Source organism: Trachypithecus francoisi, unplaced genomic scaffold (genome assembly GCF_009764315.1).
Source record: "Trachypithecus francoisi isolate TF-2019V2 unplaced genomic scaffold, Tfra_2.0 Lachesis_group12, whole genome shotgun sequence".
NCBI lineage: Eukaryota > Metazoa > Chordata > Mammalia > Primates > Cercopithecidae > Trachypithecus > Trachypithecus francoisi.
In genome coordinates this window covers 5,457,506-5,484,948 of record NW_022681457.1, presented here as the reverse complement: position 1 = coordinate 5,484,948, position 27,443 = coordinate 5,457,506, and the positions used below count along the sequence as shown (strand labels likewise).

Below are 27,443 nucleotides of genomic sequence, written 5' to 3'. Positions count from 1 at the left end.
GCCCTTGTCTGTAAAACAGGGAGAGCAGTGCCTTCTTCATAGGGTGGTGGTGCCAGCTCAGTCAACTAGTAAAGCTCACAACGTGTTGTTAATAAGTAACACCTATTATTATTTCATTTTGGCAATGGGCCATCTAGCTTTTGCTCATGAGCACATATATGGTTTACACTTTTTTTTTTTTGAGACAGAGTCTTGGTCTCTTGCCCAGGCTGGCACCATCACAGCTCACTGCAGCCTTGCCCTCCTGTGTTCAACTGATCCTCCTACCTTAACCTCCTGAGTAGCTGGGTCTACAGGTGCTCACCACTATGCTTGGCTAGCTTTTGTATTTTCTGTAGAGATGGGGGTATCATTATGTTGCCCAGGCTGGTCTCAAACTTCTGAGTGCAAGTGATTCTCCCTCTTTAGCTTCCCTCTTTGAAATCCCAAAGTGCTGGGATTTCAGGTGTGAACCACTGCACCCAGTCTGGCAATTCTTTTAGTGTTTTATGATAAAGCCTGATATGAGGTTTTGATTATATGGACATAAACACAAGAAGAGGCCAGTAATTCTTTAACATTGTCACTATTGTTGTTCAATATGAATACATGCTCAGTTTATTCAGCTTATCTAGAAATGACTGGTTACAGAATTTTTTTTTTTTTGTAAGCTTTCTCAGCATCTAGGGTTACTGAATGTTATCAAAGGTTTTTTTTTTTTAGTATCTATAGATATGGTTGCATATTGATATATTCGGAAAGGTCAAAAGATAAATTGTGTAATGTCCTAATATCAAACCATCCTTGCACTCCTGAACACACATCTCCAAGCTCCCAGAATAGGCTCCATTGCCTTTACCACACTGCCCTTTAAGAAGTGAGGGGTGAAACTGAGCAAACAGGAAGGCAGATGCCCAGGGAAATTGAATAACAGTGGTTCAATTCATTCACCATCAGTTTACATGGGGCCAACTTCTATCTGTCCTGAAGACTTCAACCATGGTAGGAGAAATTTGGATTAAATGGACTGTGGCATCGCCTCTGCCTAAAACAGGGATATTCGCGTGCCACTACAGTCAGGCATGTCCCAAATACCAGTTTTCCTCCAAAAGTTGTTGTGTATATATCCAAACACAGTCCTCTTACTCCCGCTCCGCATCCTGCTCCCAGACTCCATTTCCCAGCATTCCCCCGCAGTCAGAAGCCCTTAGGCGTGAGGAGCCTGAGCCTCAATGGTTTCTGGGAAATGTAGTCCAGTCGCGATGCCGCGTTTAAAGTACCGGGACTTACAGTTCCGAGACAGCGAGCGCGCAGGCGCGTTCCGGGGCCCGTCGGAGGAAGGGAAGGCCTGGCTGTCCAGCGAAATCCTGAACGCGCGGACCTCGCGGACCCGACCGGAGCAGGTGGGTGCGGGCCGGGACAGACAGGCTAGCAGAAGCTCCGGGGGCGGTCCCGAGTTGGGTCTGGGTGGAAGGGGGGAGGGCGCTGTGGGTGACGCCCCGCCCCCTCCTGTCATTCCCTGAGTCCCACCTAGTATCAGCGCGGCTCAGACGGCTCAGCGCGCAGGAATTGGGCGCCTACTGTTTGCCAGGAGTCAGGCGGAGCTTGGGACCGCTGCGCTCTCCGAGGAAGGGGAACCTACCTTTCCTCACTTTGCAGCTGAAGAAACTGAGACTCGGGGAGACTCCGCAATTTCTCTCAGGCTGGTAGAGCTGCAACCCAGATTCTGACCCCAGAGCCCGAGAGCAGCACTGCACGGCACAGACTCGGTCTCGGCTCCCCTTATCTTGAGCATCTGTTCTTCTCTCTCTGGGTCTCCCGTCTCTCTCTGATCTTCCCCTCACCCTCGCCGCCCCAGGTCCTGTCCCCCTTTCGCTGAATCTCTGTGCCCCGTCTCTCTGCCTCTCTGTCCCCGTCTCTGTGGGTCTCTGTCGCTCTCTCTCGGTCTCTGCGCCCTCCCACTTCCCAGCCCTCCTAGCGAATCTCTGTGTTTTCCAAAGACAAGGTCATTTTCTTCCATAACCATAGCACCACGATCACAATGAGGAAATAGTGATGTAATACTAATAGCTAATCTATAGACTTTATTCAACTTTTTGATGATTCTTCCAATAATGACTTTTTGTCTTTTTTTTTCTTTTTCTTTCTTTTCTTTTTTTCTTTTTTTTTGGAGACAGGGTCTTGCTCTGTCACCCAGGCTGGAGTGCAGTGGTGCAATCATAGCTCACTGCAGCCTCGACCTCCTGGGCTCAAGCGATCCTCCCATTTCAGTCTTCTGAGTAGCCAGGATTACAAGCACATGCCACCATGCCCGGCTAATTTTTTAACTTTTTTTTTGTAGAAACGAGGTCTCACTATGTTGCCCGGGCTGGTCTCAAACTCCTGGGCTCAAGCGATCCTCCCACTTCAGCCTCCCAAAGTGCTGGGATTACAGCTGGCTGCAATAATGTCCTTAATGGCCACAGGAAATCCTAGGTCACACATTGCACGCATTGTTGGGCCTCCTTCAATCTGGAACCGGTTTTCAGTCTCCTCTTAGAAGTTCTGAAGATTACAGACCATGTAATTGCAGAATGTCCCTCAGTCTGGGTTTGTTTGGTGCTTCTTCATAATTAGATTTAGGTCACGTGCTTTTGGCAGGGATGCCCTAGGAGTGATGCTGTCTCCTCATCAGATTGGGGACCCTGGGCTGGGCTTGTCCCACCATACACCACATCAGCCTCACTCACATGGGTAAGGTGGCATCTGCCAAGTTTCTCCTCTCTAAAGTTTCCCTGGTCTGAGCACGGTGGCTCACACCTATAATCCCAGCACTTTGGGAGGCCGAGCGAGGTGGATAACCGGAGGTCAGGAGTTCGAGACCAGCCTGGCCAATATGGTGAAACCCCATCTCTACTAAAAATACAAAAAAATTAGCCTAGTGTGATGGCGTGCACCTATAATCCCAGCTACTCAGGAGGCTGAGGCAGGAGAATCGCTTGAAGCTGGGAGGTGGAGGTTGCAGTGAGCTGAGATTGCGCCACTGCACTCCAGCCTAGGTGACAGAGCAAGACTCCGTCTCGTATAATAATAACAATAATAATAATACAAAAATTAGCTGGGCATGGTGGCAGGTGCCTGTAACCCCAGCTACTCAGGAGGCTGAGGCCCGAGAATCACTTGAACCCAGGAGGTGGAAGTTTCAGTGAGCCAAGATCACCTCACTGCACTCCAGCCTGGGCGACAGAGCAAGACTGTGTCTCAAAAATAAAATAAGGCAGGGTGTGGTGGCTCATGCCTGTAATCCCAGCACTTTGGGAGGCCGAGGTGGGTGGATCACCTGAGGTCAGGAGTTCGAGACCAGCCTGGCCAACATGGTGAAACCTCATCTCTACTAAAAATGTAAACATTAGCCAGGCATGGTGGCGGGTGCTTGTAATCCCAGCTATTCAGGAAGCTGAGGCAAGAGAATCGCTTGATCCTGGGAGGCAGAGGTTGCAGTGAGCCAAGATGGTGCCACTGCACTCCAGCCTGGGCAACTGAGCGAGACTCCATCTAAAAAAAAAAAAAAAGTATAAGAAAAAACATAGGGGTGACCCTGTGGCTAGACTTCTCTGATACTTTTTGTCTCCATGAACTTGAGCAAGTCTTGACCTCTTGTGCCTCAATGTCCTCATTTAGGGATCACCATAGTTCCTGTGTCTGAGAGCTGTTGTGTTGGGGAGGTGAGACAGTCTCATGGTTGCTGGCTGTTGTCTCTGGTATGGAATGGGGGCCTCAGGTGGCCTGTCCTGGGTCTTCGCTTTGACTCTTAGGGGACCGTGGCCCCTTCTGTGACCAGGAGTCTTGGGGAAAGCGTCTGTCAGGGTCACGAATCACCCCTTTTCTGCTGTGGTCTCCTCCTCCAGCTCTTCAGGCCCTGGCCTGGACCCTTCTCCCAGAGGCACATGCCCAGGACCCAGCAATGGCCAGTGGGACCCTGATGGCCGAGGGCCAGGTGAGTCTGGGCTTCCTCTTCCCCAAGATGACTTTGTGGACTCCAGTGGGCCCTCTTCTCCCTGTTCTTGATCTCAAGATCTCCTGACTCTTCCAATACTGGGAAAGGGGGTATGAGGAGAGGGGAGCTGGGCAGTGCGGAAGAACGGGGGGCAGAGGCAGAATGATCTGAGCTGGGACCGCATCACGCAGTCTAAAAGTTTTTCATCTAACCCGGCAGCCTTTCAGGTACCAGGCAAAGTGGGCACTGGATGGTTTTGCTTCACCCCTGAGCCTCATCCCTGGAGTCAGGAATGGGGGTCAGGATCAGGGATGGGGTCTGGGATAGAATAGGACTTGCGAATATCTCCTGCACACAACGGCTTGACAGTTTTTTCTTTAAGTATTTCTTAGGACTGTCACTTAGAGCTGTGCAGGTTATGCACTGCACAAGGATGCCTCATCCCGGGCAGGACTCACATCTTACACCTCATACACTGGTGGCAGTTTTCAGACAGTGTGATAAACTGTCATACACTAAATTAATTGGCATATTACAATGACTTCCCAACAGATGGCAGTAAAGAGTCACGTGAGAGGGCTCCTTGTTCTACTTTCTACCAAGGTGCCTATGGGCGAGTTTCTGCCCCCGTTGGGTTCCCATAGGCCAGTTGGATTCAGGCATCCCGATTCTGCACAATCAGAATGTTCCAGCCCAGGGGGCTGTTGTGGGCTCTTGACCCCTGACACTTCTGCCCCCGAGTTCCAGAAGGATGTGCCCCTCCATGGAATGAAATTGGCCCTTGCAGGTATCAGTGACTTTCAAGGATGTGGCCGTGGACTTCACCCTGGAGGAGTGGGGCTGGCTGGAGCCTGGCCAGAGGGAGCTGTATCGAGACGTGATGCTAGAGAACTACCGGAACCTTCTCTCCCTGGGTGAGACCCCTCCTCCTGCCCTCCCCCTGGGGGAGGCCTGATGCCCCTGGAACCCTCTCTGATGCCCCCAGCATTCTCTCTGATGCCCCCTGGCACCCTCTTCTCATTCATGTCCATCCCCTGCCATCTGGGGGCCTCTGTGCTCCTCTCACTGGTCCCTCATGCCTGGCCTCTCCCTTCCTCTCTTTCTGCCAGCTGATCCTGGAGTCCCAGCAGCCAGGAAGGCCCAAGTCTCTTGGCCTGTCCTGTAAAATGTGGATCCCACACACTCTTCAGCCTGTGCCTCCAGCTTCTTTTTTTTTTTTTGAGATGGAGTCTCACTCTGTCACCTAGGCAGAAGGGCAGTAGTGCGATCTCAGCTCACTGCAACCTCCTCCTCCTGGGTTCAAGCAATTCTCCTGTCTCAGCCTCCCGAGTAGCTGGGATTACAGGTACGCACCACCATGCTGGCTAATTTTTGCATTTTTAGTAGAGACAGGGAGGCTGAGGCGGGAGGCTCACTTGAGGTCAGGAGTTTGAGACCAGCCTGACCAACATGGCGAAACCCTAGCTCTACTAAAAATACAAAAATTAGTGAGGCATGGTGACGCACGCCTGTAATCCCAGCTACTGGGGAAGCTGAGGCACAAGAATCACTTGAGCCCAGGAGGCAGAAGCTGCAGTCAGCTGAAATTGCGGCACTACACTCCAGCCTGGGTGACAGAGTGAGACTCTGTCTCAAAAAAAGGACACCAGTCCCTGGATTTAGGACTTGCCCTAATCCAGTAGGATTTCATCTTAGCTAATTACATCAGCAAAGACCCCATTTCCAAATAAGGGCACGTTCTGCTGTTCTGGATGGGCGTAATTTTTGTGGAACGTCATTCAGCCCGAGATAGAAGGAGAGAAATTAGCGATCGCATAGACAGCAGGGCTGAGAGGAGGAGCCAAGGCCTTGCCTGTTGAGTGGAGCGGGTGGTGAGCTCAGGCGCCAGCAGAAGAGCAGGCCCCGGCCTGGAGCAGGGACGGTTTCCAAGATCCCCAGAGCAGAGGCGGGATGTAGGATAGAGATGTGGATTCGTTGCCTGGATTTATGGTGGAAGGTGGAAGGTGGAGCTTCTTACACCAATGGCTTCTTTGAGTGACAAGGGAGGGCCACAGCTGAAAAGAGAGGGTGAGGTGTAGCACAGAGCAGGAAGAAATGACAAAACGATCATTTTGGAGAGTGGGGAGAAAACATACTGTTGTCTGTTGCAAATTCTGGATCCAAGTTCCGAGTAAGCCCCTGGTGGAGGCCGGGGACGGTGGCTCACACCTGTAATCCCAGCACTTTGGGAGGCCGAAGAGGGCAGATCAGTTGAGGTCAGGAGTTTGAGACCAGCCTGGCCAACGTGGTGAAACCCCGTCTCTATTAAAATACGAAAAATTAGCCGGTTGTGGTGATGCACACCTGTAGTCCCAGCTACTCGGGAGGCTGAGGCAGGGGAATCGCTTAAATCCAGGAGGCAGAGGTTGCAGTGAGCCGAAATCACGCCATTGCACTCCAGCCTGAGTGACAGAGACTCCAGACTCAAAAAAAAGGAAGGAAGGAAGGAAGCGAGGGAGGGAGGGAGGGAGGGAGGGAGGAGAAGAGAGAAGAGAGAGGAGAGGAGAGAAAATGAAGGGAGGAAGGATCTGGAAGGTATTTGAGGTCAATGGGGACATTCGTCCGCCATGTGCCTGGGACCAGCAGCCTCGAGGTCCTCTGGGTAGGAGGGAGCAGTGCGCCCTCTGCCGTCCATTCCCAGGCTGCTGAGACTTCGTGTCTAACTGCGGCCTCTTTGGCTCTGGTTCCAGCTGTGTTGTCCTCTTCATTCCCTCAGCAGCGCCATCTCGACGCCCAGATAATCCTTGTCACCTCTCGGAGCCTCAGTTTCTACCCTTTTCAAATAGTTCCTGCTACTTGGGAGGTTGAAGCAGGAGAATCTTGAACCCGAGAGGTGGAGGTTGCAGGGGGCTGAGATCATGCCACTGCACTCCAGCCTGGACAACAGAGAGAGACAGTCTAAAAAAAAAAAAAACCTTAGCGGCAATGTCCTTAGGCTTCTTGGGCGCCAGCACCCATGTCGGAGGCTGTTTGGTTCTAACCGCGGCAGGGCTGTTACCTGCTGAGCTCAGTGCAGGCCGAGAGGGACAGGGCAGGTAGGAGTGCAGGCAGGGGAATGGTTACAGGGATGGGTAGTAAATGCCACGCTGGGGAGTGGAAGGTGAAGTCATGGGGGGCCATGCATGGTGAGGAGGGCCTCAGTATCAGAGGGTTAGCTGTCCTGGGTCCCTGCTCCTCTATCCTCTGGTTGCAGCAGTTAGAGACAGACCCCATGGTTCACCCAGCCACCAAGCCAGGCTCTAGGGCACCCTCCTTGTCCACAGAAGGATAGCTGGAGTCAAGAAGTGGAGAAAGGTCAGGCACGGTGGTTCATGCCTGTAATCCCTGCACTTGGGGAGGCTGAGGTGGGAGGATTGCTTGAGGTCAGGAGTTCGAGACCAGCCTGGGCCACATAGCAAGACCTTGTCTCTTCAATAAAACTAAAAATTAGCCAGATGTGGTGGCACGCACCACTTGGGAGGCTGAGGTGGGAGGATGGCTTGAGCCCAGGAGGCCAAGCCTGCAGTGAGTGGTGACTGTGCAACTTCATTCCAGCCTGGGCAACAGAGCTGGAGTTGCCAGATCCTGTCTCAAAAGCTTCCATCTCAAGACTTCTCTTGAGTCTTGAGTCTTATTTTTTGAGACAGATCCTGTCTCAAAAAATAAAATTAAAAGAATAAGATAAAGTATAGTGGAGAAAGTCCCTGGGAGGCTGGGAGGTGGGAGGGGGTGTCTGACACCGAGATGTGGAGATTGGTGTCATTATCGGAAATAAAGGCTGTGACCATAGGCCTGGGCACCTAAGGCAGAGGGAGGACGGGATCCTTGTAGGAGAGGAATCCCGGAGTCACCCTGGATTATAACTGTGTCCAGGTCTGCCTCCCCCTTCAGCCTGAGACCCCCTCAAGCACAGGGGAGTGTCCAGATGATTTCTGTATCTCCAGCAATGCCAGGGACTGGCAGAGGAAGACCGGGAGGTCCTTGGGCATGTTTGTTTTTGTTTGTTTGTTTGTTTTTAGACAGAGTAAGCTTGCTCTGTCATGCAGGCTAGAGTGCAGTGGCGCAATCTTGGCTTACTGCAACCTCCGCCTCCTGGGTTCCAGCAATTCTCTGCCTCAGCTTCCCGAGTAGCTGGGATTACAGGCACCCGTCACCATGCCCGGCTAATTTTTGTATTTTTAGTAGAGACAGCGGTTTCATCATCTTGGCCAGGCTGGTCTTGAACTCCTGACCACCCGCCTCAGCCTCCCTAAGTGCTGGGATTACAGGCGTGAGCCACTGTGCCTGGCCGGGTATGTTTGTTGAACCAAAATTCGTCTCCTCCTCACCCCTAGTCTAGTCACCTCTTGGCTCGCCTCCTCCAGGAAGTTTCCTTTGATTTCTCCACCCTCTGTGACTTCCTGCAGTGTTGTGTGTTTCTTCCATTCCTGCTCACACAACACTAGACTATGCCTCGGTTTCCTGCCTGAAGGGTGAAAATGAGCTAATACATTTAACCAGCTTAGAAACATGCCTGGCACGTAGTCTGCACTTAATAGACATTTGCTTTTTAGTATCATCCTAACTATTGTAATTATCTCATGTTATAATCAGGGATGGTAGGTTTGTCTACAGTGATTCAAGACAGTTTCATCAAAATGAAAACGTTCAGGCCGGGTGCAGTGGCTCATGCCTGTAATCCCAGCACTTTGGGAGGCCAAGGTGGGCAGATCACCTGAGGTCAAGAGTTCAAGACCAGCCTGGCCAACATGGTGAAACCCCATTCCTACTAAAAATATAAAAAAGTAGCCGAGCATGGTAGCGGGCACCCATAATCCCAGCTACTTGGAAGGCTGAGGCAGGAGAATGGCTTCAACCTAGGAGGCGGAGGTTGCAGTGAGCTGAGACCACACCGTTGTACTCCAGCCTGGGCAACAAGAATGAAACTCCGGGCCGGGCATGGTGGCTCACGCCTGTAATCCCAGCACTTTGGGAGGCCGAGGCGGGTGGATCACGAGGTCGGGAGATTAAGACCAGCCTGGCTAATATGGTGAAACCCCGTCTCTACTAAAAATGCAAAACATTAGCCGGGTGAGGTGGCGGGCGCCTGTAGTCCCAGCTACTCGGGAGGCTGAGGCAGGAGAATGGCGTGAACCTGGGAGGCGGAGCTTGCAGTGAGCTGAGATTGTGCCACTGTACTCCAGCCTGGGCGATTGAGCAAGACTCCGTCTAAAAAAAAAACAAAAATAAAAACAAAAAGAATGGAACTCCATCTCAAAAAAAAAAAAAAAGGAAGTGTTCAGGGTGGGTGGATCACTTGAGCCCAGAAATTCAAGATCAGCCTGGGTAACAGAGTGAGACCCCATCTCTACAAAAAATTTGAAAATGAGCCACAGGCATGGTGGTATATGCCTGTAGTCCCAGCTATTCAGTAGGCTGAGGTGGGAGGATCACTTGAGCCCAGGAGGTCGAGGCTGCAATGAGCCATGATTGTGCCACCACACTCCAGCCTGGGCAACACAGCGAGACCCTGTCTCAAAAAAAAAAAATGCGTATGTTTTTAACTTATGTATTTAGAAGTCTTGAGATGGAAGCTTTGGGCATCAGTGAATCTAAAACAGAGTTGTCCATCAGAAATAAGAAACCCACTTAGGTAATTTTACATTTTTTGGTGGTCACGTTAAAAAAAAAGGAAACGATATTAATTTTAATAATACATTTTATTCCCTCAAGCTATCTAAAATCGTATCATCTTGACACACTGAAACCATAATCGATTAACAAATGATTGAGAGATTTTACAGTTTTTTTCTTTAGTAAGTCTTCGAAACACAGAAGACAATGTTTTTTACACTGTCACAGTGCAGTTAACTCGAACAGCACAGACCCGGAGCCTTAAACAGCCTTGTCAGAGCCCAGCCTCTCTGCAGTGTGCTAAGCACGCAACAAATAAGTCGGCTCAGCCTCTCTGCAGGGTGCTAAGCACTCAAAAAATAAGTCTTGCATTGGCCATTTGTGCTTCTAACCATTAGGCACTCGATGCGTGCACCTTCCCCGCAGACCTCCCTGTGATCCTGGCACCCACAGCCAACTCTTGTATCTTTCCCCAGGGGCAGGGCTGCCTGGGTCCAAACCTGACGTGATCTCCCGTCTGGAGCGAGGGGAAGAGCCGAGGCCGGAGGAGAGAGAGGCCTGGCGAGTTACCTGTCCAGGTGGGTGCTGATATCCAGCAGGTGTAAGCCCTCTTCCCACCCCATCTCTCATGGTCAGTGAAGTTCAGGCAGGGGTGAGGCAGTGGAACACATGGGTGATCATCATGGGCTCTAGAGTCGGGTTGTGTGGTTCAAATCCCAGCTGATTGCTTCCTGGCTGTGTGGCCTTGGGCAAGTCACTTAGCCTCTCTGTGCTTTGATTTTTTTCGTCTGTGAAAAGGGGGTGACATGAGTATCTAGGGTTGGGAGGAATAAATGAAACTTTGAACATCTAAATAAGAATAAAGCAAGAATGAAAATCCCCCATAATTCTCATGTCTCCCAAAAATAACTTTTGACATTTTAATAGAATTCCTTCAAGTATGTTCTTTCCTTCTTCATAGATAGATAGATTTTTTTTTTTTTTTTTTTTTTGAGATGGAGTCTCACTCTGTGCCCAGGCTGGAGTGCAATGGCGCTATTTCGGCTCACTGCAACCTCCGCCTCCTGGGTTCAAGCAATTCTCCTGCTTCAGCCTCCCCAGTAGCAGGGATTATGGGCACCCGCCACCATACCTGGCTAATTTTTGTATTTTTAGTAGAGGCAGAATTTCACCATGTTGGCCAGGCTGGTCTCGAACTCCTGACCTTGTGATCCACCCGCCTCGGCCTCCCAAAGTGCTGGGATTACAGGCATGAGCCACTGCGCCCGGCCTAGCATAATATTTTTAAGAGTCATTCACATTGCATTATGTATGAGAGCTTCAATCCTGTTTATGGCTGAATATTTTATTGTATGAATGTGCCACAACTGGTTTATTCATTAGTTGGTGAACATTGAGTTATTTCTTCTTTTTGGCTATTATGAATCATACTTCTATGAACATTCATGCACAAGTTTTTGTGTGAATGCATGCTGTCATTTCTTTCAGGTAGATACCTAGGAGTGGAATTGTTGAATCATAGGGTAATTCTATGTTTAACCTTTTGAGAAACTGCCAGACCATTTTTCCAAAGTGGCTGTACCATGTTACATTCCCACCAGCAGTGTGTGAGGGCTCTGATTTCTCCACATCCTCACCAATGCTTGTTATTATCTGTCTTTTTTATTATATAACTAGTGAGTGTGAAGTGGAATCTCATGATTTTCATTCTATTTTCCTTGATGTCTAATGATGTTGAGTATCTTTTCATGTACTTATTGGCCATTCATGTATCTTTAAAGAAATGACTATTGAGAACTTTGCCCTTTTTTTTTTTTTTTTTTTTTTTTTGAGACCGAGTCTGGCTGTCACCCAGGCTGGAGTGCAGTGGCCGGATCTCAGCTCACTGCAAGCTCCGCCTCCCGGGTTTACACCATTACTCCTGCCTCAGCCTCCCGAGTCGCTGGGACTACAGGCGCCAGCCACCTCGCCCGGCTAGTTTTTTGTATTTTTTAGTAGAGACGGGGTTTCACCGTGTTAGCCAGGATGGTCTCGAACTCCTGACCTCGTGATCCACCCGTCTCGGCCTCCCAAAGTGCTGGGATAACTTTGCCCTTTTTTAATTGAGTTTTTAAAAATATTGAGTTGTGGCCGGGTGTGATAGCTCACGCCTGTAATCCCAGGACTTTGGGAGACTGAGGCGGGCAGATCATGAGGTCAAGAGATTGAGACCATCCTGGCCAACATGGTGAAACCCTGTTTCTACTAAAAATACAAAAATTAGCCGGGCGTGGTGGCGGGTGCCTGTAATCCCAGCTCCTCGGGAGGCTGAGGCAGGAGAATCGCTTGAACCCGGGAGGTGGAGGTTGCAGTGACCCGGGATCATGCCACTGCACTCCAGTCTGGGGTACAGAGCGAGACTCTGTCTCAAAATATATATATGTGTGTGTGTGTGGTGTGTGTGTGTGTGTGTGTGTGGTGTGTGGTGTGTATATATATAGAGAGAGAGTTGTAAGTATGCTTTATATATTCTAGAAACAAGTTCCTTATCAGACATATGATTAGAAAAAATTTTCTCCCATTCTATTAGTTGTCTTTTTACTTCTTGTTAGTGTCTTTGAAGCACAAAGGTTTACATTTTTTAATTATTATTATTTTTGAGACAGGGTCTCACTCTGTCACCCAGGCTGGAGTGCAGTGGTGCAGTCATGGCTCACCGTGGCCTCAACCTCTAGGGCTTCGATGATCCTCCCACCTCAGCCTCCCAAGTAGCTGGGACCACAGGCATGTGCCATCACTACCTAATTCTTGTATTTTTGGTAGAGACAGTGTGCAGCCATGTTACCCAGGCTGTTCTTGAACTCCTGAACTCAAGGGATCCACCCACCTGGGCCTCCCAAAGTGCCGGGATTACGGGTGTGAGCCAATGTGCCTGGCCTAGGTTTTAATTTTGACAGTGTCCAGTTTATCTATTTTGCTTGTGTTGCTTTGTGATTTTGACATCATATCTAAGATACCATTGCCTAATCCAATGATAAGAGGATAATTTCAGGAATCTCACATAGCATTTAATTGTCATGTCTCTGTTTTGGGGGTCCCACAACCAGCCACTGGTTTGGGGTGATTTTCTGGAAGGAGTCACATAACTTGGCAAGTTGTATTGACGGTTTACAGCAAAGTTTGTAACACAGGAACAGTAGGAACTAACAAAGGCAAGAGAGGTCATACGCAGGTTTCCAGCCCTCCCTTTCCCTGTGCGGGTCACACGGATGTACTTTTTTCTACCAATGCAAAACCACAGACATATGTATGAGGTGTCTCCACCCGGGGAAGCTCACTTACAGTCCAGAGTTCTTGAAGAGAGTTGGTCACGTACGCACATACCTGCTACACGACCAGCCATGGTGAGGACCCCAATCCAGGTACCAGGTACCCATCATGCATCTTCCTATTTACAGTCAACAATGCTGACAACCTACTACATCTTGACCCGTGGTCTTGAGCATATGGAAGAACATCTGACCCAGCACCTTTGTAAACATCCCTGGACTTTAGTTCCCAGAGATCGGCCAAGGGTCATTGCCATGTCTGCAGAGACAAACAAAGACTGAGTGAGATGGGCTGGGCACAGTGGCTCGTGTCTGTAATCCTAGCACTTTGGGAGGCCGAGGGAGGCAGATGACTTGAGGTCAGGAGTTCGAGACCAACCTGGCCAGCATGATGAAACCTCATCTCTACTAAAAATACAACAACAACAAAAAAGACATTTTCCAGGTGTGGTGGCACATGCCTGTAGTCCCAGCTACCTGGGAGGCTGAGGCAGGATAATGGCTTGAACCTAGGAGATGGAGGTTGCAGTGAGCTGAGATCATGCCATTGCCCTCCAGTCTAGGCGTCAGAGTGAGACTCTGTCTCAAAAAAAAAAAAAAAAAAACTGAGTGAGATGGACCTTCTGTTCACTCTTTTCTTGCACATTCCTACAAATATAGTGTGAGAAGGTCTGTACCATGCTCCCTTGGCAACACTGGATATCTTTAATATTTTCCAATCTAAAATGGGTAAAATAGCATCCTAATGATTTGATTTTTTTTTAACTATTGCTGATGTTCAGCATCTAAACATGTATTTATCAGCCTTTTATTTTTCTTCTGTGAATTGTCTACTCATATTCTCGCCTCTCTATTTTCTTAGATTTTTTCTATCATTTTTCTTATTGATTTGTAAAAAGTAACTCTATAGCATGGCTACTCAACTCTGTGTACATAAACTGTTTGCAACTTGGTTGTCTTCATTTTTCGAGTGTATTGAGACTATCCTTCCATGTCAGAACATGAATCAATCTATGTACACCATGCTTTCAAAATAGCAATATCGGCTGGGCATGGTGGCTCACGCCTGTAATCCCAGCACTTTGGGAGGCCGAGGTGGGCGGATCACGAGGTCAGGAGTTCGAGACCAGCTTGGCCAATATGGTGAAACCCCGTCTCTACTAAAAATACAAAAAATTAGGCAGGCATGGTGGCGGACACCTGCGGTCCCAGCAACTCGGGAGGCTGAGGCAGGAGAATTGCTTGAACCTGGGAGGTGGAGACGGTGCCACTGCACTCCAGCCTGGGCAACAGAGAGAGACTCTCCACCACCCCCAAAAAAAGAAACAAACAAAATAGCAACATCAAGTTTGAAACCTTTTTTTTTTTTTTTTTAGGTTTACACTGCCACTTCCAAGTAATCAGCTTGCTTTGTCCTGGGACACATGGTGTTGGTATTTTCCATTTCTTTCAGACTTGGAGATGAGCTCTGTGACTATTCAAGAGACACCTCGAAAAAAGAGCATTTCTGAAGATTCGGCTTCCCCAGTAGAGGGACCTTCAAGGGCTGTGCTTGCAGATGCCCAGGTGGGGAAACCCTTGGCATGTCACTATCCATTGGAGGACCCAAGAAAGCAGGAGAGGCATCTGATGTGTTTATTTGCTACTTCCAAGGGAGACCCCTCATGGGAGAGAGGCCTTGGGGGTAACGAGCTTGAGAGAAGCTTCTGGCAGGCCTCTGCCCTCATCAGGAAGCAACGAGTGCCCCATGGAGACAGGCCCCGGAAGTGGGGCAGGCCCTGGAAGAGCTTGAAACGCCAAAGGACCTTCGTGGAGAAGAAACCATTTAATTGCATGGAATGCGGGAAAGCTTTCATTTACCATTCGGACTATATTCTCCATCAGCGAATTCACACCAGGGAGAAGCCCTACAAGTGCCATGACTGCGGGAAGGCGTTCAGCAACAGCTCGTATTTCATTCAGCACCACATCATCCACACAGGCGAGAATCCCTATGCCTGCCACGCGTGTGGCAAGACCTTCACTCAGAGCTCTTCGCTTACCGAGCATCAGAGGATTCACACCGGAGAGAAGCCCTACAAATGCAAGGACTGCGGGAAGGCCTTCACACAGAGCTCATCCCTCATCAAACACCAGCGGTGCCACACCGGGGAGAAGCCCTACAAATGCGGCCAGTGTGGGAAGTTCTACTCGCAGGTCTCCCACCTCACCCGCCACCAGAAAATCCACACGGGGGAGAAGCCCTACCAATGCGGAGAGTGCGGCAAGGCCTTCTGTCACACCTCCTCCCTGACCCAACACCAGACCATCCACACCGGGGAGAAACCCTACAAATGTAACGAGTGTGGGAAAACGTTCAGCCACAGCTCGTCCCTGACTCAGCACCAGCGAGTCCACACTGGAGAAAAACCCTATGAGTGCACGGAGTGTGGCAAAGCCTTCAGCCACAGCTCGTCCCTGGCTCAGCACCAGCGAATTCACACCGGCGAGAAGCCCTACGCCTGTCATGAGTGCGGGAAGGCTTACACGCAGATTTCCCACCTCATGAGGCACCAGAGCACTCACGTGGGGGAAAAGCCCTACGTATGCAATGAATGTGGGAAGGCTTTCAGCCACACCTCATCCTTCACTCAGCACCAGACCATCCACACCGGTGAGAAGCCCTACAAATGTACCGAGTGTGGGAAAACCTTCAGCCAGAACTCCTCCCTCACACGCCACCAGAGGATTCACACAGGGGAGAAACCCTACAAATGTAAAGTGTGTGGGAAAGCCTATACCCAGATCTCCCACCTCATTCAACACCAGAGGATTCACACTGGAGAGAGGCCCTACGAGTGCAGTGACTGTGGGAAAGCCTTCAGCCGGAGCACGCACCTCATTGAGCACCAGAAGATCCACACTGGCGAGAAGCCCTATAAGTGTAAGGAGTGCGGGAAAACCTTCAGTCACAACTCCTCCCTCACTCAACATCAGAGGATTCACACCGGCGAGAAGCCCTACGCCTGCAAGGAATGCGGGAAGGCCTTCAACCAGAGCATCCACTTAATCCAACACCAAAGAATTCACACTGGAGAGAAGCCTTACAAGTGTAGCAACTGTGGGAGAACCTACACCCAGATCTCACACCTTCTCCAACATCAGAAGGTCCACAATGGCAGCAAACGCTATGCATGTGAGGAGTGTGGAGAGGGTTTCAGCTGGAGTTCACACCTGACTGAACACCGGAGGCTTCACACTGGCCAGGATGCCTATATCTGTGATGATTTTGAGAAAGCCTTTGCTTGGGGCACACAGCTGGCCGATCATCAGAGAACTCATGCTGATGAGACAACCTGAGTGTGTAATGAGCTGGCTGTCCTGCTGTTGGGTTCCATCCCACCTTCATCAACACTAGGAACCCTAGGAAAAATGTTGCCTTCAGGAACAGATGGATCCAGGTGCATAAACGGCCTTTCGGCAATCTGCTCTTCGTCAACACTAGGAACTCCCCAGAGAAGGATGCTGGTGCCCTATGTTGAGATGGTTCGTTCCTTTGTTCCCTAGAGGGAAGGTGGCACAGTTTTTCACGAACTGGGACAGGTTCTGATCATTCCGGGGGCTTCCCTTGCATATTTCCTCCATGCTGCCATGTCCCTAGGTCATGGTATAGTTAGGGGGTGGTCCAAAAGGGAAGCCATTTCATCTGGGACCTTCAACAACAGCTCTCTCCAGGCTTTTTTTTTCTGAGACAGAGTCTCACTCTGTTGCCCAGGCTGGAGTGCAGTGGCGCAATCTTGGCTCACTGCAACCTCTGCCTCCCAGGTTTACGCCATTCTCCTGCCTCAGCCTCCCTAGTAGCTGGGACTACAGGTGCCCACCACCACACCTGGCTAATTTTTTGTATTTTTAGTAGAGACGGGGTTTCACCATGTTAGCCAGGATGGTCACGAACTCCTGACCTTGTGATCCGCCCGCCTCAGCCTCCCAAAGTGCTGGGATTACAGGCGTGAGCCACCACGCCTGGCCTCTCCAAGCTTTTTAAACTGATTCATCCTTCCTTAAATTGGAGCCTGAATATTCAGTGGGGGAAGTCAGCTGTAAAGATTAACCCTTTAAAGTAACATTTTTAGTTTCCTTTAAAACTTTAAGGTACAAATATCAGAATCTGCAGTTGGCTTAAACAATATATGTTTCATATAAATATGGATATAAATATAAATATGTTTCACATATTTATAGACATTTTTAATGTCCTATTGTTTCTGTTTATTATGTTTCCGGGATCTACGCTTTACAAAGCTATTGTTCTTTTCTTTTATTTATTTATTTATTTATTTATTTATTTATTTATTTTGAGACAGAATCTTGCTCTGTTACCAGGCTGGAGTGCAGTGGCGTGATCTCAGCTCACTGCAGTCTCCACCTCCAGGGTTCAAGCGATTCTCCTACATTAGCCTCCCAAGAAGCTCGGATTACAGGCATCTGCCACCACTCCCAGCTAATTTTTGTATTTTTGGTAGAGGTGGGGTTTCACCACGTTGGTCAGGCTGGTCTCAAACACCTCGCCTCATGTGATCCTCCTCCGTCGGCCTCTGAAAGTGTTGGGATTACAGGTGTGAGCTCCCGTGCCTGGCCTACAAAGTGATTGTTCTATTAAGCGTCATGTTCTTAAGCATCACTATTCATGACCAAGGAGAGATTTTTTATTATTATTTTTTTGAGATGGAGTCTCGCTCTGTCGCCCAGACTGGAGTGCAGTGGCACAATCTTGGCTCACTGCAGGCCCCACCTCCCAAGGGGAGACTTTTAATCATATTTTTAAAACATAGTTTTATTTCTAATTTAATAATTATATATACGTGTGTGTGTGTGTGTGTGTGTATATATATATATATATATATTTTTTTTTTTTTTTTTTTTTTTTTTTGAGACGGAGTCTTGCTCTGTCTTCCAGGCTGGAATGCAATGGCAAACTCTCGGCTCACTGCAACCTCTGCCTCCCAGGTTCAAGCATTTCTTCTCCCTCAGTCTCCCAAGTATGTGGGACTACAGGTGTGCGCCACCATGCCCGGCTAATTTTTGTATTTTTAGTAGAGATGGGGTTTCACCATATTGGCCAAGCTGGTCTCGAACTCCTGACCTCATGATCCGCCCACCTCAGTCTCCCAAAGTGCTGGGATTTACAGGCGTGAGCCACCGTGCCCAGCCATATATTTTTATAACAGAAAAATTTTTAGTGAAATATCATACGCTTATCATTAAGGATAATTTGGAAAGTGTAAAGAAGTATGAAATAAAAGACAAATTCCCTGTAATTCTGCAGCTCAGAGAGACTCGCCAGTCATTCTTGGGTGTGTTTCCTTATGTTTTTTGTTTTTTGAGATGGAGTCTCACTGTCGCCCAGGTTGGAGTGCAGTGGCATGATCTCTACTGCAACCTCTGCCACCCAGGTTCAAGTGATTCTCCTGCCTCAGCCTCCCAAGTAGCTGGGATTATAGGCACCTGCCACCACACCCAGCTAATCTTTGTACGTTTAGTAGAAATAGGGTTTCACCATCCTGGCCAGGCTGGTCTTGAACTCCTGCGTGACCCACCCGCCTCGGCCTCCCAAAGTGTTGGGATTACAGGCAACAGCCATTGTACCCATCCTCTTTATGGTTTTTTAAATCTATATCCCATATCCATAGGTTTAGTTGTCAGAAATTTTGGGTCAAAAACATAAAAGCCATCACGGACAATTTGGCCATCCTTAGAAGTCATATTGTTTTTATTTTTTATATTTCCTTTCAAATCTTTTAAACAAATATAAGTTTATTTCATTGTAATCACCATGTAGAGACCATTTTTGCCATCATTATACCATGAGCATTGTCACTATCCCATACACTTTTATCATTACTAAGGATAATTATATGCCATTGAGAAGGTGTAATTTACAAATCCATTCTCCATTTAGATTGTTCTTTAAGCTTTTGACTGATGGGTTGTTCACCAGTTATCCCAATTACAAATAATGTTATAATGAACATGTCCATGCTCACCTCCTCTCTCCCTTTGGGGTGATTATTCCTCAAAGTAAAATTCCCACAATGGCAATGATGGGAACCAAGGCTCCAGCCATTTTCCTGATTCCCCACACATTGCCATATTGCTGTCCAAAGGGCTGAACTTGACCTACCTGCCGCGGCTGGGCATGTGGACCATGGATGCAATACGTTTTTATAGCAACGAGCGTCAGCTATTTAACATATCATTAAGTCACCTTTAACGACCTGATGTTTTGCCGTTTCACGTAGCTTATGCATATTCAGTCAACATATTATCCAGTCCCTTGTTGGACATTTCAGTTGTTTCTAGCTTTTGACTATTTATTTATTTATTTATTTAGAGAAGGAGTTTTGCTCTGTTGCCCAGGCTGCTGTTTCTAGCTTTTGACTATTTATTTATTTATTTAGAGAAGGAGTTTCGCTCTGTTGCCCAGGCTGGAGTGCAGTGGCCGGATCTCAGCTCACTGCAGCCTGCGCCTCCCGGGTTCACGCCATTCTCCCGCCCCAGCCTCCTGAGTAGCTGGGACTACAGGCACCTGCCACCACGCCCGGCTAATTTTTGTATTTTTAGTAGAGACAGGGTTTCACCGTGTTAACCGGGATGGTCTCGATCTGCCGACCTCGTGATCTGCCCGCCTCGGCCTCCCAAAGTGCTGGGATTACAGGCGTGAGCCACCGCGCCCGGCCACTTTTGACTCATATATATATAGTATGGAACATGCCTTTTATGAAAGGGATGAGTGCCTACCCATTTCCCAGGTGAAATCCTGGTAGTGAGGTCATGGGGCCGTAGGGAGAGGATTTCTGTGACCTCGAGTATGTTGCCAATGGGTTGCCAGAACTTCTGTATCAGCTGGAATTTCTGTGAATATATGGGGCTGTGTCTCACTAGCCGTCTTCTGTGCTATTATTGTATATTAAAGTCATTGCCCAGGTATTTCTCCTAATCTTTTGTGGCTTTTTTAATGATTGAAATAATATTCATTGTGAATAATTCAGATGATACAAAAATGAAGAAATCTTTAGTGCCCCGTAAATCTTTGTTCCAGGCTGAGTGTGATGGCTCATGCCTGTCATCCCAGCACTTTGGGAGGCCGAGGAGTGTGGATCACCTGAGGTTAGGAGATTGAGACCATCCTGATTAACATGGTGAAACTCTGTCTCTACTAAAACTAAAAATAAAAAATTAGCTAGGTGTGGTGGTGCATGCCTGTAATCTCAGCTACCTGGGAGGCTGAGGTAGGAGAATTGCTTGAACCTGGGAGACAGGGGTTGCAGTGAGCTGAGATTGCACTCCAGCCTGGGCAACGAGCAAAATCTATTTCAAAAAAAAAAAAAAACCCTTCATTCCAAAGACCTCCTACTTTTTCTATAAATATGAAATCTCCCTTTCTGTTTTTATGAAACTGATTTTATATGTATGTGTGTTCACATATGTATGGTATATGTGGCATGACCACATGCAAACATAATTTTAAGAAGTTGCTTTTCTCACTTGATATAATGTGGATACTTTCCCATGATAATGCAAAATATATACATACTGTACATATTACACAAAAATATATATATACATAGGTATCTTCATTTTTCACAGCTGCCTAATATTTCATGCTAGGGTTTCTTTAATTTGTGTAAGCAATCCCTATTGATGGATATTTAAGTTGTTTTCATTTTCTTTTCCATCATTGGATATTTATTATTTCACTTATGTACAAAACGAATTCCTACAAGTGTACTTGTGGGATCACAGAACACCTGTATTTAAGTTTTTCATAGTTATTACTAAGTAGCCTTCCAAAAGGGGTGAAACAATTTGCATAACTCTGGGAAGTGTATATGAGTGACTATTTCTCTGTTCCTTTACTTCCTTCTCAAATACTTGGTATTAGTCATTTTTTAAAGCAATTTTAATCTGATAGGTAAAAATGCCCTCTTGGTTGTGAGATTCTCTTTTTATGCATTAATTGATGTTCTGTATTCTGTGAATTGCCTTTTTATGTATTTTGCCCATTTTAATTGAGAAGCCTTTTTGTATTGATTTAGAATGACAAGTCCTTATATATTATGCATATTAACACTTTGGTGTATAAGTGACTAATATTTTCTCCCAGTTTCTCTTCAATTTTGTTTACGTTTGTCATACAGAGTTTTTAATTTTTAGATTTAAATTTAAATTTTTAAGGCCGGGCACGGTGGCTCAAGCCTGTAATCCCAGCACTTTGGGAGGCCGAGACAGGCGGATCACAAGGTCAGGAGATCGAGAGCATCCTGGCTAACACAGTGAAACCCCGTCTCTACTAAAAATACAAAAAACTAGCCGGGCGAGGTGGCGGGCGCCTGTAGTCCCAGCTACTCGGGAGGCTGAGACAGGAGAAGGGCATAAACCCAGGAGGCGGAGCTTGCAGTGAGCTGAGATCCGGCCACTGCACTCCAGCCTGGGCGACAGAGCGAGACTCTGTCTCAAAAAAATAAATAAATAAAATAAATAAATAAATTAATTAATTAATTTAAAATTTTAAATCTCTGTATTTTCTTTTATAGTTCTTGGATCTACTATCATGCTATCAAAGGCTTTCCTCACCCCCAAGATTATGAAAAAAATGTTCTGCTATATTTTAATCTAGTACTTTTATGATTTTTTTTCACAATGAAAACTTTGATCCATCTGGATTATTATTTTTTTTTTTTTTGAGATGGAGTCTCGCTCTGTTGCCCAGGCTGGAGTGCAGTGGCCGGATCTCAGCTCACTGCAAGCTCCACCTTCTGGGTTCATGCCATTCTTCTGCCTCAGCCTCCCTAGTAGCTGAGATTACAGGTGTCCGCCATCACGCCCGGCTAATTTTTTGTATTTTTAGTAGGGACGGGGTTTCACCATGTTAGCCAGGATGGTCTTGCTCTCCTGACCTCGTGATCTCCTGACCTCGTGATCTCCTGGCCTCGTGATCTACCCGCCTCAGCCTCCCAAAGTGCTGGGATTACAGGTGTGAATCACGGTGCCCAGCTGTCGATCCATCTGGATTTTTAAATAATTTCTGGTAGAGATTCATTTCCAGCCAAGAGTATTCTGCTTGCTTAAGGGGGCCGGGCGCGGTGGCTCAAGCCTGTAATCCCAGCACTTTGGGAGGCCGAGACGGGCGGATCACGAGGTCATGAGATCGAGACCATCCTGGCTAACACGGTGAAACCCCATCTCTACTAAAAAAATAAAAAAAACTAGCCGGGCGAGGTGGCGGCGCCTGTAGTCCCAGCTACTCGGGAGGCTGAGGCAGGAGAATGGCGGGAACCCGGGAGGCGGAGCTTGCAGTGAGCTGAGATCCAGCCACTGCACTCCAGCTTGGGCGACAGAGCGAGACTCCGTCTCAAAAAAAAAAAAAAAAAAAGGAAGAAAGGGAATTTATTAGCCTGTGTAATTGAACAGTTTTGCCTTCAGGAACAGATAGATCTAGGTGCTTAAGTGACATGTCAGTAATCTGGTCACTCCTCTTAGTTTAGCTTCTTTTTTGGTTAGGTTCATTTTCTGGCAGGTTCTCCCCCCATGGTGGCAAGGTGGCCACCAGCAGCTCCAGGCTTATCTCCTATCACCTTAGAAACCTAAACAGAAAGAAGGTAGGTTTTTCCTATCCCTCTCTCCCATTCAGTGAATCTCTCAACTCTTCCTTCAAATGTTGAACTTGACCACCTCTCACACAGCTCAAACAAGAACGATAATTTACTGGCTTGAGTAGCTAAAAGCATGAAAAGCAAGACACTCAAGAAACTAAAAGAAAACCCCAACTCAAAGTGTCACAGACACCAGGAAGAAGAAATACACATTTAGGGCAGATTCCAGCTGCAATTCATAGTATTCCTCTTCATTTCTCTTGAGGTTGATATTATTTATGTTATTTCACACTATGTTCTCAAATAATTCTGTTTCTTGATCCCACAGTCCCCCCTTCATTCCCATCTCAGCCCCTGCCTGTTTACTTCACAGCACTTTTTTTTTTTTTTTTTTTTTGAGATGGAGTCTCATTCTGTGACCCAGGCTGGAGTGCAGTGGTGTGACCTCGGCTCGGTTACAACCTCCGCCTCCCACGTTCAAGTGATTCCCCTGCCTCAGCCTCCTGAGTAACTGGGATTACAGGCGCCGGCCACCACGCCTGGCTAATTTTTGTATTTTTAGTAGAGGTGGGGTTTCACCATGTTGGACAGGCTGGTCTTGAACTCCTGGCCTCAAGTGATCCACCCACCTCGGCCTCCCAAAGTGCTGGGATTGCAGGTGTGAGCCATCACACCTGGCCTACTTCACAGCACTTATAATTTCCAATCATACGTCTCGTGGTTACTGCCTGCCCCCCTGTATATCTTTCCCCGCTGTATCCCTAGTGTCTGGAGCACTGCCCGGTATACAGTAGGTTCTCAGCAGTCACCCACTGACTGACTGATTTACGTCCTCAAAGGCTGAAGACATTCCTCTCCCTACCAGCAGGGTAGGAGAATGGCGGTTTCCGCACACCCTCGTTAAGACTTAATTTTGGCCAGATCTCTAGATATACTATATTTTCCCTTCTCTTCCAGGCAACCTCCTGCTCATCCCTCAAAGCCTTATTCAGAGGTCGCCTCCTGGGCCAGGAGTGCTGGCTCACGCCTGTAATCCCAGCACTTGAGGAGGCCAAGGCGGGTGGATCACCTGAGGTCAGGAGTTGGCAACCAGCCTGGGCAACATGGTGAAACCCCGTCTCTGCTGTTGGAATGAAGTTTTTGGTGTCGCAAAAAAAAAAAAAAGAAAGAAAGAAAGAATGCGGGAACAAATGATGTTTCAGTAAGGCAAGCTTTACTTTTTGCAGAAAGGGTGCTACTCAATAGCTGTCCAGCCATGAGACCCCACCGAACAAAGGAGACAGAGTTATTTATAACCTGAGGCATCCACCCTACTGTTGTGTCCAGTTTCTATTGGCTGGAATGGGACCTCACATTTTACACCTTACCCGTTTGGCTGTTAGTTTAAAACTTTTTTAATTGGGTAAGTGGAACAGAACAAAGAAAGAAAAGGAAGTTACCCAGGGATAGTTAAGGATGCTTCCTTAACTATGCACTATGGGCTGGGGCTTGTCTAGTTCTGTCCAGGCATGCCGGAGCAAGCTAGGACAGCTGATTTGGAATATATAATAGTGGATAGCAATCTTATAGTAAGAAATTGTGACTTTTTATAATCTTTGAAGAAGAACTTTCCCATTTCTCACACTACTAAAAATACAAAAGATTAGCCAGGCGTGGTGGCGGGCGCCTGTAATCCCAGCCACTCGGGAGGCTGAAGCAGGAGAATCGCTTGAATCCGGAAGGCGGAGGTTGCAGTGAGCCAAGATCGTGCCACTGTGCTCCAGCTTGGGCAACAGAGAGAGACCCCGTCTTGAAAAACTAAAAGTAAAAAACAAACAACAAAAAAATAGGCTCCCTCCTTTGAGAAATCTTCCCTCACATCAACTATTTCAGTCCCGCCTAGCCCGGTTTTTTCTTCCTTGTGCTCTAATATTCGTTCCATCAAGTTTTACGACCCGATCACGCTGTTTGTCCAGCACCCATACTGCTTAAAGGCTCCGGTAATCGGCGGCCCCAGCCTGCGGCGTAGACAGTTGCCATGGAGAAAGACAGGCATTTCCAGAGTTGACGGTTGCCATGGAGACAAAAGCCGCCCGCACGCAATGGGGGCGGGGCTTACAGAACGATTTCTGCGATTGATCCATAGGAAACAGAGGCAGCCTCGTGCATCGCCTTCTCCACCCCGCATACTGAAGCCAGAATAAGCCACCACTTCGTGTGCCCCACTCGAGGGCCGCCTGAAGCCAGGGTTTCTCCCGCATCGGCCATCAGCGGACTGTCGCCCTAAGCAGCTCCCGAGGGATTCTGGGAAGCGTAGTTCATCAAGGAGTCTGACAGGCGCAGAAGCATCCGTGGGGCCGGGGCAGCGTCGCCACCAAGGTGCAGACGCTGGTGGGGAGCAAGCTTCGCGTGGGAGGCCGACCCGAGGTCCAAGCTCCCAGTTGCCAGGTCCCTGAGGGCCCGACTGTCTAGTGACATTCATCAGTTGCCCTCCCGATTTTGGGCCCATTTTGGGCTGAAGAGTGGCCCCGAGCAGTCAGGGATTTAGGCCACCGAGAGGTAAAGGGGCTCGAGAATCTGGCGGCAGCCCATGGGCTGCAGGGCTTGGGACGGGTTTCGAAGCAGCGGAGGCGGGGTTAGGGCGTGGCCAGGAGCCGAGTCAGCGCAATGATTGGCTGGAGTAGGCGGGGAAGGGAGGGGGTTATTAGAGAATTTAGCCCATGGGGCCGGCGTGGGCAGAACCCGCTGATGCTCGTTTTGAGAACCCTTAAACCGAGTATCATTCTTGAGTCCACTGGAGAAACTGAGGCTCAGAGAGGGCAGTGGACCCTCAGGTTCAGTAATTCATTAGAAGGGCTCACAAAACTCAGCAAAGCTGTTATACTTGGTTGCATTTATTACAGCTAAAAATAGAGATTAAAATCAGCAATGGGAAAAGATGCATAGGATGGAGTCTAGGAGAGACCAGGCGTGAGCTTCCAGGTGTCCTCTGCCAGTAGAGTCGTATGGAGAGCACTTAATGCACTCAACAATAACGTGTGACAACACACCAAGTGTTGCCAGAGAAGCTCACCCACGCCTTGGTACCCAGGGTTATGAGGTTGGTTATGTTGACAAGGCTGATCACCTTGACTGACCTTAGTCTCCAGCCCTTCCAGAGGTCAAGCTGGAATTTGGCTGGGGTATCAGTTCCGACAAGGGGTTCCCACTTCTGAAATGTTGGGGGAGACCTTGGCCCTAGAAGACTCTGCTGCTTTATACCTTGACCTCGTTTGAGCTTGTCTTCGCATCAGCCTCAGAGGTGCTGCGTTTTGCCATCTTAGCCTTGCTTGGTTTAGGCTCCTGTAGCTCATTTCTTTTTCCAGTCACATTTTTTTCCTTTATTCGGAGACAGGGTCTTGTTCTGCCGCCCAAGCTGGAGTGCAGTGGCGTGATCATAGCATCCTGCAGCCTAAACCTCCCAGGCTTGCGATTCTCCCACTTCAGTCTCCCTAGTAGCTTGAGTGCAGGCGTGTGCCACCACACCCGGCTGTATTTTTTGTAGACACGGCGTTTCACCATGCTGCCCAGGCTGGTCTCAAACTCCTGAGCTCAAGCAATCCACCCATCTCAGCCTCCCAAAGTGCTGGGATTACAGGCATGAGCCACCACACTCGGCCCGATCAGCTCACTTTATCAAAAAAAAATAACAACTTTCTAGTACTACCATGAGGAGGAAACTAGTATCTCTTGTCACTAAAGGAAAAAGGTGGGGACAAAATTAAAGCACTAAGCAAAGTTATGTGTATTACTGGATGCTAATTAGAAACACTCCCCAAGCCTGGGGCCTGACATGTCTGTGAAGAGTGAACTGCAGGCTGCCTGTGCTCTCTCCTTGATTACTTAGGCTTACACAAAAAATGAAAAGTGTTGTTTGATGATGCATCCAAGGACCAGGTGAACTTGTGTTCCTCCTCAGTGGCGCATGCCCCACCCAGACAGTGGGAAAACAGACTGAGCTGTTTCTTACTGGGCAATGATCACCATCAGAAGCCCTCCCCCACAAAGACGTGAGGCCTGGCAGGCAGGGACTGATGCGTGGCTGCATGGCAGGAGGCTGAGAGAAGGAATCAATGCTTTCAGATTCAAAACTTTAATCAGAGAACCAACAAATATGCACACATGGAGGGTGTTTCTACCCTGGCCTGCAGCAATACAGGTGACTGATTTATAGACTGTCCCCCACCCCCCAATGGCTGCCAGTTTTCCAGAGTCCCCATTATGTTCCAACCCTGCAACACTTTGTCCACTCTTTCGGTCTATAACATGCCCATCTCCCAGACAAGACAGAGCTCCAGAGGACAGGAACCATGTGCAAGAAGTTAAATGTTGCAGCCATTTGAAAAACAGCGTAAGGGCTCAATGGTTAGCCAACAGGTTCCCAGTTTCAACTAAGTTTAACAAACTTAACCAGCAGAACTCCAGGAGACTTGAAGCGCCCAAGGGTACAGAGCACTTACCCCCTAACCATTTTAAGCACCTAAAATCGGAAAGGTATTGAAAGTATGTGTCCAGTGCTTTTCATAAGACTACTGTGTTTCAGCAAATGTGTGACTGAGCCACTTAGTGGTAGGGCACAAACGCCCAGAGCTGACAAGACACTGTCAGGAGGGAACTGGTTGTGTGGGTCCATCTCACTGGACTCTCCAGCAATCCTTGGTGATCCCAGAACTTCCTGTGACATGAGGGAATGGGGCATTTTTAAGATGTCACTTGTCAACTAACAGCAATCGTCTGTGAAAATGAGTTCATTCATTTCTCTGATTCCAGAAGCTTCAGAGCAGTAGCAGTGCATAGTGTATTGATACTACCCACCCCCGAGCCTAGCAAATTGCCTGGTGAGTGGCTGTCTTGGATAAATGGTGAATGATGACATCCCAGTGGTCACTTCCACGCACC

The 27,443-nt window shown here is 48.2% G+C and overlaps 1 protein-coding gene across 4 annotated transcripts; it reads left to right on the top strand.

Annotated features, from left to right (window-relative positions):
* Positions 1-387: 387 nt before the first annotated feature.
* Positions 388-16,712, top strand: LOC117091615 (zinc finger protein 883-like). Of its 4 annotated transcripts, XM_033224172.1 has the most exons (7): positions 388-1,382; positions 2,620-2,712; positions 3,867-3,955; positions 4,743-4,869; positions 10,063-10,164; positions 14,348-14,460; positions 14,548-16,712. In XM_033224172.1, the coding sequence occupies exons 2-7, from the start codon at positions 2,709-2,711 to the stop codon at positions 16,231-16,233; spliced, it is 2,121 nt and encodes a 706-aa protein (XP_033080063.1). In that variant the 5' UTR covers positions 388-1,382; positions 2,620-2,708; the 3' UTR covers positions 16,234-16,712. The 4 variants fall into 4 exon arrangements, with proteins under 4 accessions (XP_033080063.1, XP_033080060.1, XP_033080062.1 ...); XM_033224169.1 differs by having other exon boundaries at positions 389-1,382; positions 14,348-16,712; XM_033224171.1 differs by lacking the exon at positions 2,620-2,712 and having other exon boundaries at positions 390-1,382; positions 14,348-16,712.
* The last annotated feature ends 10,731 nt before the right edge of the window (positions 16,713-27,443 follow it).

Coding starts and splice junctions, on each gene's coding strand:
- LOC117091615 (XM_033224169.1), top strand. Junction 4,870..10,062: donor CCGGAACCTTCTCTCCCTGG/GTGAGACCCCTC, acceptor ATCTTTCCCCAG/GGGCAGGGCTGCCTGGGTCC. Junction 10,165..14,347: donor CTGGCGAGTTACCTGTCCAG/GTGGGTGCTGAT, acceptor CATTTCTTTCAG/ACTTGGAGATGAGCTCTGTG.